We start from the raw sequence: 15,183 nt of genomic DNA, 5'->3' as shown, positions 1-15,183 counted from the left end.
GCATCTAACTGTTTGTTCGTCAAGGTAAGTCCATGTACCATAATCATTTTGCGTCCAATTTTTTAATTTATATCTATTTGCTAGTAGTCATCAAATTGCATCCATGTTTTCTTTTCGTTCACGACAGTACATGCAAGGAACTAGTCACATGTTCTGAGTTTAGTCAAATTACTTTTTCTATTTTTTGAAAGTTATTGAAATACTTATCCGCATGTGAATAACGTGTATAGTTCCAAGAACCAAAACGGACCTTGCATTGAACCTTTTATGTGTCATTTAATGTTTTAACACATTGGTATTCATAGAGAATTGTTGATCTTTACTTTTCAGAACTTTCCATAATGCCTGCCTGTTCCATTGGCGGTTGCCCTTCGAAGACCCATAACAAATCTGAAGATACTATAATGCATGTTTTCCCTAAAACAATAGATCAGATAAGAGAATGGGTCCGATATTGCGGATATCCAGCCTCTGAGCTAGAAAGTAGAGTCCTTGAAGTCTTTGCGGACAAGAGGGGTGATCGATACCGCATCTGCAGCAGGCACTTTAGCCCAGACATGTACTCCACATCATTGCTAATAAAGAAGAAAACACCGCGAGCGAGGCGAAAATTGCTCTCAACCGCTATTCCCACTCTATTCGTCCACATCCCTCCACTGGTGAGTCAAGTTTACGTATTTGTCTCTCGGCCTTGCGGTAGTGTGTAGCATTAGCTAACAATAATTTCCCCATTTATGTATCCACTCAATATGAAGGCGGAAGATTCTCCATCCGTGTCGTTATTGCAGTCATCAGCCACTTCAAGCGCCTATCGGGTAATCTTACTTAGCTATTCTGACACTGACTTGTTTTAGGCATGTAAATCAATAGTTTTAATTGATCGTGTAATCATTTTACCTAATGGTACACCACAGTACTCGTCCTCTAGTCTTTGTTTTCAGTTATAATTATTGTTATCCAAAATAATGCAAGTACTGTCTTTCAGGGAGATGCTGAGGAGTCCAACGCATTGACGACAACCGTAGATGTCACTCAGATGCTCGAGGTACGTTTTCGGACAGTTCCATCGATGGAGATCATCAGATCTTGCATTCTTGTAGCGTGATTGTTACACACAATGTTTCTTTCGTTTTTAGCCATTGGTATGTCCTTCTGTCGTCGCCCTCCTATGTGTCTTCTTTTTTCAATATTGTGTTCATTACTAATGAAAGTCCTATGTTTCAGGGAGTCGATGGAGCATTAGTCCAAGAAGAAGGGGGAGCATGCAGTTACGGGTCGGCGCAACAGCTTGCAGAAGTGTGCACCGCAGTTACAGCGTCCCTTGATGTTCTTATGCATTTCGAGGTATGGATACTGACAGATCAATCATGCGAGATCAAATGACGTGATTACATCCGCTATACTTCCTTCTTTATTAACGCAAGTACTATGTTTCAGGGAGCTGACGGAGCTTCTTCAACAAGAACATCACCCCTAGTAGTTGATGCAGATCTCTGGGTGGTGACACTTCCAACGATGGAGCAAATCGAATCATATTTAGATATCCATTATTTATTTTAGACAACTGATCATTTGTGCAGGTCTATTTAGATGAGCCGTTGACGCCTGCAGAAAGTTTATGTTCTTTTAAACAAAATAGAAAACCATACTAATGCAATTACTGTGTTTCAGGGAGTTGCTGAAGCGTCATCTTCAATAATATCATCAATGGAAGTCTATGCGGAGCCCGAGGTATGGATCTTGACAGTTCAATCTAACTAGATCAACAATGCGTGAACTATTGTCGTTTGAATGTTCTACACAATGCGTTCATTCGTGTTTTGCTATTGAGATGTACGTATGGGTATTGGTCCCCAAGTACATTTTGTGTTTTCAATATTATTATACATACTAATGAAAGTTCTATGTTTCAGGGAGTCGATGGAGCCTCAGTGAGTGATGGATGTGCTTATCATGAAAATATAGTCGTTGCAGCGCGAGAGGAAGTGGAGACATGCACACACGAGTCGGAGCAACAGCGTCCAGATGTTGAATTTCTAGGCAAGAAAGTTTCAAAGAAAAGAAAGCAAAAGAAGGTTAGTGTCCTGTTCACTATATTATGTTGTCTTTCACTGTCAATAGTTCAATACTGTAAGTTGTGTTTAAACTGAACATCCCTTTTCCAATCTGTCCTCTAGTTGCGAGTGGGTGTACGAACTAGATCTACACAGACAGTGAAGCGAACGAGAGATGTTGCTTGTCAAACCTTTTGGCAGGGACTTGAGACTGGAGATGCATCGTGCCAATGGGAAGAATATGAAGTGATTGACAACGGAGCTATACCACCACCGGCCATTGATAGTGAATGTCCTCTGGGTAGTTTGGATGCAGTCGGAGATCAATTCACAGAATCCACACCCGCAAAAAATAAGAGCGCGCGAAAGTTGAAGACATTGTTTTTTTCTCCCATCTCCGGACAAGGAACAGATGTTGCAATGGAAGAGAATGAAGTGGACGACAATGAAACACCATCAATATCACTCAGCATAGCGGAAGACGATATCAGAGATTGTACCTTTCATGCGAGTGACATGTCCTCAACGTTACAGGCCGAACCAGCTGGGATGCAGAGTGACAGTATAAGGAAAGAGGCCAAATTCATTGTATTCGATAGCTGTTTGATGGATATTATTATGATGATGAAATGTGGGCATTAGGTTGGTGGGGAAGTATGTGGGGAGCCATTGATTAATGTGACTCGTGCAATTCGAGGCACTAACCTTAAAATACATGCCACCTGTACACAATATCATCCGTTCGCATGGTCTGCACAACCCATGCTGGGGCAACTGCCAGCAGGCAATCTACTTTGTGCAGCGGCCGCACTTTTTAGTGGTTCAAGTTTTAAAAAGTTACAGTATTTCTTTCAGTTTGTGGGAATCCATTTCATTGCGAAAAGTCAGTTCTACAAATACCAAACCGATTATCTATTTCCAGCCATCAGCGAAGCTTGGAGAATGGAAAAAATGTCAATGGAAAGTACATTCGCGGGCAAACGCTTCAGGCTAGCCGGTGATGGACAGTGCGACAGCCCAGGATTTTCAGCCAAGTACTGCACCTACCACTTTCAGGACATGGAAAGTAAGAAAATTGTGAGTTCGGTGGTCGTGCAGGTGTCACAAAGTACATCCTCAGTGGCCATGGAGAAAGTTGGCTTTGTAGCATCATTGCAAGAACTACAATCGCGGGGAATGGTGATCGACCTGATAGCCACGGACAGACACGTTTCAATTGCCAAGACAATGAGAGAAGAGTACAAAAATATAAATCACCAATTTGACGTATGGCATCTTGCAAAAACAATCAATAAAAAATTGTCGGCTGCAGGAAAAAAAAAAGATATGCAAGGTATTTCACAGTGGTCCAAGTCAATCAGCAACCATCTTTGGTGGAGCTCAAAAACATGTGAAGGGTCGTTGGAAATTCTACTGGAAAAATGGCGGTCAGTAATGTTGCACTGTAGCAACGTACATCGATGGTCGACAAATGAGCATTTCCACAAATGTGAACATGGCCATTTGTCCACAGAGGAGGCACGGAAGAAGAAGTGGTTGATTCCTTCATCACCCACTCACAAGGCCATTGAAAAGATTGTATTTGATAAAACTATAACAAGAGATTTGAGGGGACTCACGGAATTCTGCCACACAGGAGATTTGGAGGTGTTCCACAATATGTGCCTAAAGTACAGGCCCAAAAGATTGCATTTTGGCATGGAAGGCATGATAAATCGGACTCTTCTAGCGGTCTTGGCACATAACCATAATGTTGGCCGTCAACAAAGTAGGACGACCGGAACTTTAGGGACGCTTCGCTACAATAAGGCCTTCACTAAAAGAAGTAAACAATGGGTGATCAAACCAGTGTTTGAGGATATGCAATATGAGTTTATTGAGAGACTTATCGTAGATGTCCTCGATAGGCACATACATGGAGTGGTGAACGAACCTATGCAGGGGACAACTGCATTGCCACCCAACATTGCCTCTGTTCCATGTCCACCTAAAGCAGAGCTCATTGAGAAATACACATCACGGTTTAAATGATTGTAATTTGATTGTCTGTTCTCTCGAGTCTCCTCATGTTGCAGGCCCATTGCAATTAAACCAAACAGTAATATAAATCATTTTTACAAAAATTATAGAATGTTTCCGTATTACAAACACATGGCCGACCCATAGGGACAATAAAAAAAAAGGCACGCAGACAAGATGCCCTTACACTAACTGGAGCTAACTAGAAATGTGTGCTCGCTCAAAGTGAAGGTCAGCTGCTTTGATGTTTTGCTCGGGTGGCGGAACGGCCCACGACCCAGTATAAGGTTCTATTGTGATTTGACCTTGACAGGCCGGGACCATCCTGAAAGACTAAGAAAAGATAATGAATAAAATTTCAGAAACGAAACGATGAGCCACGTTCATTAGAAGAAGTAACGTCGGCAAAGAAGGAGTGGTGTTTCGGGTCTGCCCTACACAGAGACACAATGGAAAATGCAAATATAATGTAAGTAACTTTTGATGAGTTTATACCGCAATTTCATTACTATACAGTGGCTTTAAAGACGGGTTCAGTTGTACTTGTTCGTTCTATGTGGCATATTGTTTTCTACCGCGCACTATCTTGAGGAGAAACATCTGCTTTTACTGAAGCACCTCAAAACCTTCCTCTTTGCTTCTGCTTTCTCTCTCCCTCTCCCCTGCTACAACTGGTCCACTGTCTGCGACCTCGGTCCTGGGCCCTTCCACTCTCCACCTGCACTGCCTCCCTGTCAACCCCTGCACTGGGGGACTGTCTCAGTATCCTACAGCCCCCCCTTCCCAGCACTTGTTCTGCACTTACCTTGCACTTGCCACCAGCTGGCCCTATTTATTTATTATTTTATGCTACTTACCTTGTACTCCACTCCCCCCCCCTCCCTGCCTCGCCACGCCTTTAAACACTTGTGTACACCCAGTAGCGCTGTCCTCGCTATGATTTTAATAAGGATCTGATGGTGAGACTAATTTCATTTTTTATGTTTTTAGGTACATCATTCACTACTGTCTGTGTCACGAGTACCGGACACCGGCGGACAGCTTCTACAGCCGCCAGTTGCTTCTCCGCGTGAACAACGTTACTACCCTGACCATTTTATGGGACGATCGCCAAGTACAAGTATGCCCTTACGCGGTACTAACGGTTAGATGCAACATACCTACCGTTGTGGTGGCCTAGTGCCTCGTTGTTGGAACAGCCATGCGATTATCAGTGCGACCGAAGAGCTTATTTTTATCGTAAACCAACACCCTGTGTACTGCACACGAACATCGCTTCCCTCAAGACGAACTAATTTGGATCGAGAGCAAAGAAAAATGCAAATCGCTGAATATTCTCTAAACATTTGATGTCCAATAAACGTACTTTGCCAAATGTACAATCTTGCCGTTTGCTTTTAAACCACGGTTTCACATTCCGAATTGTGGCGCTGTATTGTGAGATGCTCTAAGACCCTGTGTACAGCAAAGGACCATCGCGTTCCTCAATACGAACTTTTTGGAACATGAGCAAATAAAAATGCAAATCGCTGAATATTCTCTAAACATTTGATGTCAAATAAATGTACTTTACCACATTTACAATCTTGCGGTTTGATTTCAAAGTACAGTTTCATATTCCGAATTGTGGTGCGCTGTATTGTGAGCTGATCTGTGTTGATTTCCGGGGTCTGTGTGGAGTCGCGTAGAAGACGCCTGGGCGCGTTTGCCTACGCAGCTCAGTCACGTCACGGATAGAGGCGAGGAATATGAATGTTTTGATAAAGTCTGTTTCAGGGGCGGGGGATTTGATTTAGTGCCGCAAAGGCAGGTGAGCCAGGTCGATGCGGCGGAATGATAGGATTATCACAAAATGGAGGCTGATTTCGAGTGCGATAATGGGCGAAAAGTCGGGTAAGGTCCATAGGAAAGTTTCCTACGATCTACCGATTTATGCTTACAAACACATGGCCGACCCGTAGGGACAATAAAAAAAAAGTCCCGGAACTATCCTTTAAAGGCCCAAAGCACAGACTAATACATGAAATAAGCAGGTAGTAATATCACACAATACTCAATTATCAAGCATATTTACAGTTACCTTTAGGTTTGTAGTAATGCATACAATAACTTGGACAACTAAACAAAGGTAGTGATGCAGTAGAATGAAACCAGTTCCCAGGAATTATGCCCTAACTTTATAACCCAGTCCATATGGTGTATAGGCCCTTGTGCCCCCAAAAGTCACAAAGCTTCTTCTTATGAGAGGGGCCTAATGTAGTAAGAGTCATTGGGCCTCATTACGAGGAGGGCGGTAAGGGGTTAACAGCGCCGATAAAGGTGCCGGAGCCGTTAACCCCTTACCACCCTATTACAAGGTCTGCTCGCGGGACCCACTAACGACGCCTGGTTTTACCAGGCGTCCTTAGCGGGTCCCGCCAGCAGCCCAGGATGCTAACAACGGGCCCGTCATTAACGGGCCCATTGTTAGCATCATCCCCATTCCCATTGAGCCCTATATGGGCTTAAATGGGAATGGGGATGTACCAGGTCTGGGTTCCATGAATGGAGAAATACCGGGCCCTCCAAGGTTGGAATGGCCCGGTACTTCCCCATTCAGGTAACCCGGTACCCGGAATGGAGGTAGCCATGCCGCAAAAAGCGGCATGGTTACCTCCTTCCTCGTAATGAGGCCCATTGTGGTGGTGAAATGGTCCAGAAGATATTCAACAACATTACAGGGCAGTAAAATGATATTCCCATCTTTTAGAGACAAGCTTTTAGATCAAACAGTCAAAAAGCAATCAAAGTCCATTCTAAGGTAATACTATGGAGATCAGGGGAAGGTGAATGCATTGCAATTACTTACCGTCCCCTGAACGCAGAACAGCAATGATTCTACCGAGGTAGAATTCTGAAGAGCTGGTCAGTCCACCGGGTGGCCTAGGGTTGCTTCCGAAGGCTCAGGATGGCTGGATACTTGAGAATACATTGAGATTGGTTGGTCCAACAGTCCAAGGGTTGAAGCACCAGTCAGGGCCTTCACAGATCAGGTAATCCAGCAGGGCATCACTGGGCCAAACGCAGGAAGGGGATGCTGCGCCTCGTCGGGAGTCATCCACGGATCTTCAGTTTGCTGCTCTTCTACACAGGATACTTGGCTCCAACGTTGATCTCCCGAAATGGCTGCAGGAGTCCTCTTCTTATCCTAAATCCTGGCTCGAATGAAATGTTCATGCATGGTAAGGATGGGCACCATTCAAACAGCCAGCAGTGGTCCAATCATGCACCACTCTGGGTTTCACTCATGTCCCAACTTCAGACTTTCAGGCACCACGGATGTGGAATGGGACCAGACAGTCCCATCCCTTCCGGGGCCACACACACAAAAGCATCACTAGCCTGCGATAGCAGCAGCTTTCCCGAACAAGTGCCTGATCCTATAAGGAATATCCTGATCTGAGAAGGCAGGAGGAAGGCCAAACAACACAATGGCCAAAGAACAAGCATAACATCTAGTGGCGCAGCCATTCTAGGACACTAGCCGCGTTCAGTAGCCCTATGCAGTAAACGCAAATGTGCACACTAAAGATCATTCAAAAATGGTAAAAAGGTATCTGCTGCAACCAGCTTGGCTTTAGGCACATATACAAGTAACCGAAAATCCCAATTGTAAAAGACTAGGGTGATACAAACGTATCCCCACTGCACTGCATTGTAAGATGCTTTGTGCACTTGTCGAAAAGTTACCAAAAAGGTAAACAGGCAAAGGGAAAATAGTTTCCCAGGAGTGATAGTCTGAAGTACTGACCAGCTTCTCCGGAACAAAATGAGCAAAAGGCCAGGGGAGTGATGCTAAAGGTCGGGACAGATTCAGAAACAAAAGTAAAAGGTTTGGGGGTCCATAGAATATGGGGGGAAAGTTGCCTAAAGAGAAATCTTTCCTAAAAAAATAAACCCCAAATTGGACGGGTATGCCCAAACATAGATCCCAAGCTTGCCATGACAACAGGGACAAGCCACACTTCACTGACGATACCGAATGAGGCTGAAACATGTCCCAGTTCTTCTGGTCTTGTGCAGAAGAGATGTGACCCAACAGTTCAGGCTGGACTGCCCTTTTTGAGGTTGTACCAATCCTAATTTGCATATGATCTTTCCACCGCTGTAATAACATGGCAGGCTGAAAATCGATGGCCCTGCGGTTGCCAGGAGCAATGCCAGAGGTTATGATTTATTCAAACCCTTCCAGCCATTACTCTTCTCTTATGCCACAGACTGGCTGTAGACCACATATTATTCCTACTGCTCATTAGATAACACCACTTCCCTAAAGAAAATATAATTACAACGACAGGTGAACAAGACCGACAAGTGGCCGAAAAGGCGCAAGGCCTCCTGCCATCTTAGCTAATAAGAGCCGGTGCCACTGTGCAGCGCTATGAAGCGCTAGTGTAAAGCAATAGGTAAAATGATAGTCAGAGAATAAACATGTACAGCAGCAAATGTAAATGAATGGAAGGAAATCCATTAGGCAAAGCCATGCTTAGTACTTGTAACTGGGGCTATTATGCAGGCACTGTTATGACAGTGTTAGTGCTAGGGGCTATCCAATGGATGAATATGTGACTTGTACTGTCGAATCAGGCTTGGCAGGGTTGCAGCTGGGCATAGCTTTCTCAGGATCATTTTCAGCTTGCTGTATTCTCGTCAGGACTCATCCCCAAGCTCAACTTCTTCTGTTTCACTAAGTAAGGACGCAGACTCTCGGGTTAAATGAGAAACTTGGAAGTTGAGTGAATACTCATCTTACAAAAGAAAAGTGCATCTTTTTACACTTTTGGGGCCTCCCAGTCAGTGTGGGCTTCTTCCAGGCATAGACTCCAGACATGCATTCATTCAACCAGCAGATCTGTTTTTGGTCACTGTAGCGCCTCTATGAGGCACAAAGCAGCCTTAATCAGACATAGCTATCTCCTTATTCCACACACTCTCTCGTAGGAACAAAAGCACACCTGCTGGAATCGGGACTGGATTTTGTAATGGGGTTCAATATACCAACACCATAAGGGGCACAGCAGAACCTGCCCTGCCAGAGTTATACAGATAAACCATAGAGCGCTATCAACCTTTGGCTTGCAGTAATTGTGTGAGGTTAATCGTCCATGGAACAGGGTGTCTTTTGAGCACCCTAACGGCCTAACCCTGAAAGGGCTGTGATCTCTCAGTGGGATTATAGAACAAAGGTTAATCCAGCCATGAACAAGCAAAAGGTTCAGGGTCTCTCGCAACGGGTACAGTTTAGGACTTGTATGCTCCGAACACCATCATTCATATCTGGGCATTCCATTACTGTATGTTATTTGTGTGCCACCTTGTCCCCTCCTGAGAGGTGACCTTTACTGTTTAGCAACTAATACCACTAAGCAAGGCAAGGACAGATGAAGGGAAGCCCTGTTGTCTATCTGCGGGTCAGTGCCTCTTGTTATCTGAGCACAGGGCTGGGAGAAACTGTTCAAACACGAGTGATCATGAGCAATACGCCTTTTCACCATACACTAAAGGGTGGGCTTTTTCATAGTTCACGGAGCCACATCCAACCCGCCTTCAGGGCAACCTGTATTCAGAAGTGGCTTTTAAACCAGCAGCATTTTGAATGCTGCGACTTGTAGTTTCACTTTTCACTTTATATGTTGAGGCCTACAAATGCCAGCGCACAAGGGGCGCCCTTTACTGCTTTTCTCATTTGAATCCACATTCTGAGGATGGAAAGGTCGTTTGTACAGTAGGAGATGATACGGCCACTGTACATGTTTTCCTAATGCAGAGAATGGTCACTATTGACCTGTTTCTGCATTAAAGGTGTCGTAAAGGTGATCACAAGGTGAACATAACAGATGTCCACTTTTTCGCCCCCTTTCAATGTGGCAGTCGAAAAAGTATTTTCACTGGATTGTGCTTCCCTTTAGTACAGGAATCAAGCATTTTAAAGCATCAAGGTTTTAAAGCACCAAGGACTTCTTAAAAGTTTTATCCACCTGTGGGGTGGATGTTAAAATTGGTGGATTTATAAAGCGGTTTTGCACCCTGTACTCTGATGGTATTTACCAATGCCACTACTTCTTTTACTACATGCAATAAATATTCACACGGTGGTGGTTGCAAAAACAGTTGTGAAATACCACCTTTTTAGCATGGGGCCCAAAAGTCGAAAATCAAAGGTTAAACAAAAGTTATTCTGATGACATTGGACCCAGGGGCGAGGTCTATAACGTTGTATGGGTCCAATTAACCACAGAATAGTAGCACCCCCAACAAATCCAGCAGAGGTACTGTGTTATGCATGCGCCAAAGTCAGTTCATTTGTACATTAAGTTCTATGCATTTACAAAGTGCTAAATCATCAAAGCAGCAACAAAGTGCATTGTGAATAATGAGCCGCAACACTTTTTTATGTGTTGTATTGGAAACAGGTTAGTCCCAAGCTCAGGAGAACAAGCAGCATGGATTGTTTTTATGGCTCCTCCGCATTTTATGAAACAAGAGGTCTGATGGATTGCGTGGCTCTGACCGTGATAGTTTCCGCATCAAGGTGTACTCTTGCTTCACTGTCATCCAGTCATAACGTACCTCTTTCCAAATATAGTAATGGCTCAGAAAACATCCAATTTCGCCTCTTGTCAGCTCTCTCCCCGAGTAGGGGTCGTGGTACCCGGGTAACATGTCAATATTCATAGCTTTCAGCTGGCTGGAATTCAGGGCTCTGGGGGCAAACAGAATGATTTTTAAACACATTATTAACCTGTAAAGCAGACATATCACCCACCTAGCAAGGTATCACATTTTCTACAAACCTTACACAAGTTGGACCATCTACATGTGTGATCAGAAAAGTACAAAGGACATTTTATTTACCTGTAACAGTATTTGTGAAACTTGCAGCTGTTTTAGATTGAAATGCTTTGCATAATCTGCCATCTAGCGGTTAGTATGGAGAAGTAGTTTACTAAAGTTTAGTTTAGGCATGGCAGATGCATGGTAATGTAATGTGGTCTTTTATAGCGCCCTTTTGCAATTTTGGAGGCCTTGCTTTCTGCACCTGAAACCTGAGTGCCCCTATGATGCTATGAATACGGCAGAGACACCTGGTTATGCGTTATCCTGATGAGAGCGCGCCAGATCTGAAGCATTATAGCACTGTGAGTTAGGATTAGCAGGTGATCTGGGGATGTTTGATAGAGAAGACTATAAAACAAGTGAGGAAGAGGTCTGAGGTAATATTTATGCTAAATCTAATAGAAGATTATGTTTCAGGTCTACTTCGTACAGCAACAGCGAGAAGAGGGGTAGTAATGACTATGAATATAACAGAGAGGGACAATCAGGTTTGGGCATGAATAACTCAAATAGAAGAAGGGACATTAGTAACAGAAGAGGCAGACACATGAGAAACAGACTAAGAAATATACAATCTTTTTTTGGAGAGGGGCCCAGACAGACACGATTGGGAAGAGAATCCTAGAACAATGAGAGTGACAGACTCTTGCAATTGAATATAACCTACCCAAAGAGGAAGTCCTTATTTATTTATTTTTGCATTTGTTAAGCACACTAAGCCTGGAGGCATCCTCAATAAGGGTTCAGGCTATGTAGCAATAAGCATTTATAATCCATTTGAATTTCGTACAGAATTTCAACAGTTTCTAAGGAAACTTAAAATCATTTTGAACATCAAAGCTATGACGTGCAGCAGAACTGTACAAGCCTTCCAGAACCGTCAAGTTTTACGCCACCTACACATCCATTTTCACCAGAATAATTTTTTTTAAAGAAAACTATATGAGGAGGTTGAACGATTGGGGAGAACATATAATAACAACTTCTAAAATGTACCCACACAGGAAAAGGATCTTATAAATAGCCTCATAATTAATTAAACAATTGCAATACAGAATGTGGACAAAGGCAGGGTGATTTTATTAATGGATAGAACTAAATACATTGATGTATGCGCCACACTATTAAATGATAATAACTAGCTATCTAAAACTAACGGAAGATCCTATAAAATATCCGTTACATACGATAGAGACGAAAGTAACAAAAGCATTGGAGCGGGAATGGACATGTTCATAAGAGGCTAGATTTTTGATAAATAAAAGATCAAATATACTGACTTTGTATATGTTACCAAAAATACATACGACTTTAGTAGACCCTGCAGGATGAGCTATAGTATCTGGCATAAACTCGGTACTTGAACCACTTTCTACGTTTGCAGATATTTATCTCAGGCCCTTTGTTTCACAAATGAAATCCTATGTGCGAGATACGATGGATATAATCCGAAAAGTAGAACATTTGTATTTTGACCCTGATGTTGATTTGCTATTGGATCTTGATATTGTCTCTTTAGATACTAAGATACCACAGACAGCTACTCAGGAAGTGGTAGAGGAATGTTTATGGGGAAGAAAAGATGACGATCCCGTACCCAACTCGTTCATTATCCATTGCACTGTTGTCCCAAATTTGGCTAATCTGTACGTGGAGGCCTTCGAAAAGAAAGTAATTTATACAAGCAATAATCCCTTTCTAATGAATATCATCATCTGGTAAAGATTTATTGATGATGTTCCGTGTGTATGAAGGGCTACAGGGAACAGGCAGAAGCATTTGTCTTATCGATTAATGAACAGAATCGTTTCTTGTAATTCACCCATAACATGAGTGCTAATGCGATTCATTTTCTTGTTATTATCATGCAAATGGAATATTACGAATAAAACTATACCATAAATCCACTGATACAAATGCATTGATACATTTCTAGAATTACCAACCAAGGCAGTTGCGGTAAAACTTGACCTTTGAGCAATGCCTTAGGCTTAAAGACAACAGCAGTACAAATCCGGTCTGCGAACAAGAAGCAGCGATTTTGCACTCCAATTTAAAAATCAGGGCGTAGCCTACACAAATTGTGAGAGAAGCAGCAAAGCGTGCTTTCAATAATAATAGGGAAGCCTTATTGGAACCAAAACAAAAGAATAAAGAGAACAATTGTCATACAAGATAAAAAAACATCATAATGAAAAGTTGGTGGGTGTTTGACAACCCGATAAAAAACAGGAGAGGCCTATTTTTGCATTTAAGAAAAGCAAATATTTAAGGGACATGGTGATGGCAAATGAGATTAGAACTAGAACAAATAATCCACAGAGTATGACTGAGATCAGCCCTCCAGATAAGGTGCGTAGTAGTCCTTTTTACGCATGAAAATCTTGTAAATACGACAGCATTATTATTTTCCTGTGTACATGTACACACATGTTTAGAGCAGAGGGCAGTGCAAAGGTCAGGTTATTTGAAAGAAACCAGAAGGCTACTTTTGATTTTTATCTGCACGGATGTAATTGAAAGCCAGGGATAAATACCTCTGAAATGGAATATATTTCTCTGAAGCTAGAGAAATAATGAAAGGTGTATTCTGCCACAATGCAGAAAGCTGCTGCATCGTAATGATTTCAATACAGGTTTTGCACACGTTGGCTGGATGTCACATACATTTTACTCTCTTGCAAAGAGGCAATGTCATTTTTACTCTCTTAAAATCACATTTACTCTCAAAGTTTAAAAATAGGGAGTAAAATACTCCCACCTCAAAATCTTATCTGGAGCACTGACTGAGATGTATGGTTTACCTCCAGTTAAAGGCCATTATGCATTTGGCAAGAGTGGAGTATGCCATTTAACCAAGAAGTCCACGTAAATTGACATAGGTTTACCGACCAGATGAATGCAAACGAGTTTCACGAATTGAGACTCCCAACAGTTTGTATATATGATGACTTGCCCCTGCTGGAAACAATATATTGGCAAAACCATCAGGAAAGTTAAAACACAAATTATTGAACATAGGAGTTGCCTAAAAAAAAAGGTTAAAGATGCAACTGTGGTTAAAAATGTCCTAACCCTGAATCACAAATATGATGACTTTACATAGACATTGAAGTGTATTGGGGAAAGCCAAGTGTCAAGCGCACCTACGTGTGAAGGTTATTTTCTTATATTCTCCCTTAACCCCCCCATTTTCTTTAATTTGTATTTATTCCCAAACACCCACACATATAATTTGGTAACCCCCCTAAAAAATGTGATTTTATTTGGGGGAAAAAATTTTGCGCCACAAAACCCTGTGAAAAAATATCCCACGATGAAAGGACGTCGTACCGTTTTGCCGTATTGCCCTGTCCGCTATGGTAATGAAAATATGAAATTCTGGTGACACCACATTCAGTGCGCTGAACCGAACAGTTAGTATTTATTTGAATATAAACACTCAATTCATAAAAGCGTATTTTTTCAGTATTAACAATGCTATGTTGTCTCCTAGCTTAGCCAATACGTATTTCGACCTGATGCAGTCTTTTTCAAGGCAAACATTGCTTCTATATGCCAGTCTTATTTTCCAAGGGCTGGCACTATAATGTCAAATATTGTCTCTCAAACCAACCTGATTCGTCACTGTTGATTCTTGCAATAGATTATTTAGTTTTCCATGGGCCAAGTTATTTGTATTAGCATTAGATATGTTAGCAGATTTACTCCATGTTAGCTCCCCAGTGAAAATCTGCAGTTTTCTGCATAATGTCAGAATCCTTTTTTGTTGTATTGCTTACAATTATGTTACTGTACGGGAGTACTTACTGTAAGGTGCTCCCTACGATTGAGTGCTTATATTAAAATAAATACTAACTGTTGGGATCAGCGCACTGACATGGACAGTGATTCAACAGGTAGAATACAGGAACACTGTTGATGTCAATACAAAACTGCTAAGAAAGGAAGACCATTTTCTTTTTTGACAAAAAGCTGCCAGATAGGACTTAATGAGGGTATTGAGTGGCATATAATCAACTAAACACATGAACAATCTTGCATCAATTGTGTGAACAGTACCATAATCAGCAAAAGGGATCTAAATGCAGGACTGGTAATCTTCTGAAATACTGCTAGGCACGTTCTTTTACATGTGAATATTTTAAGTTCTACATCGTCATGGGAAAGAACATGGATTGACGGTTCTATGTATTTTTCCTGCTTTGTGAAGGCTGCACAAATAAAATACCAA

At 42.2% G+C, this 15,183-nt stretch overlaps 1 protein-coding gene across 1 annotated transcript in view; it reads right to left on the bottom strand.

Annotated features, from left to right (window-relative positions):
- Positions 1 to 15,183, bottom strand: part of COLGALT2 (collagen beta(1-O)galactosyltransferase 2) — a 338,526-nt gene that overhangs the window by 65,219 nt on the left and 258,124 nt on the right. Inside the window, exon 9 of the mRNA XM_069641072.1 lies at positions 10,683 to 10,815. Coding sequence (XP_069497173.1) covers positions 10,683 to 10,815 — 133 coding nt within the window. The remainder of the gene's footprint in view (positions 1 to 10,682; positions 10,816 to 15,183) is intronic.

Source organism: Ambystoma mexicanum, chromosome 1q (assembly GCF_040938575.1).
Source record: "Ambystoma mexicanum isolate Mex_15411 chromosome 1q, UKY_AmexF1_1, whole genome shotgun sequence".
Classification (NCBI taxonomy): Eukaryota; Metazoa; Chordata; class Amphibia; order Caudata; family Ambystomatidae; genus Ambystoma; species Ambystoma mexicanum.
Note: the sequence above shows the minus strand (reverse complement) of the source record. Positions and strands in the feature narration are given on the sequence as shown.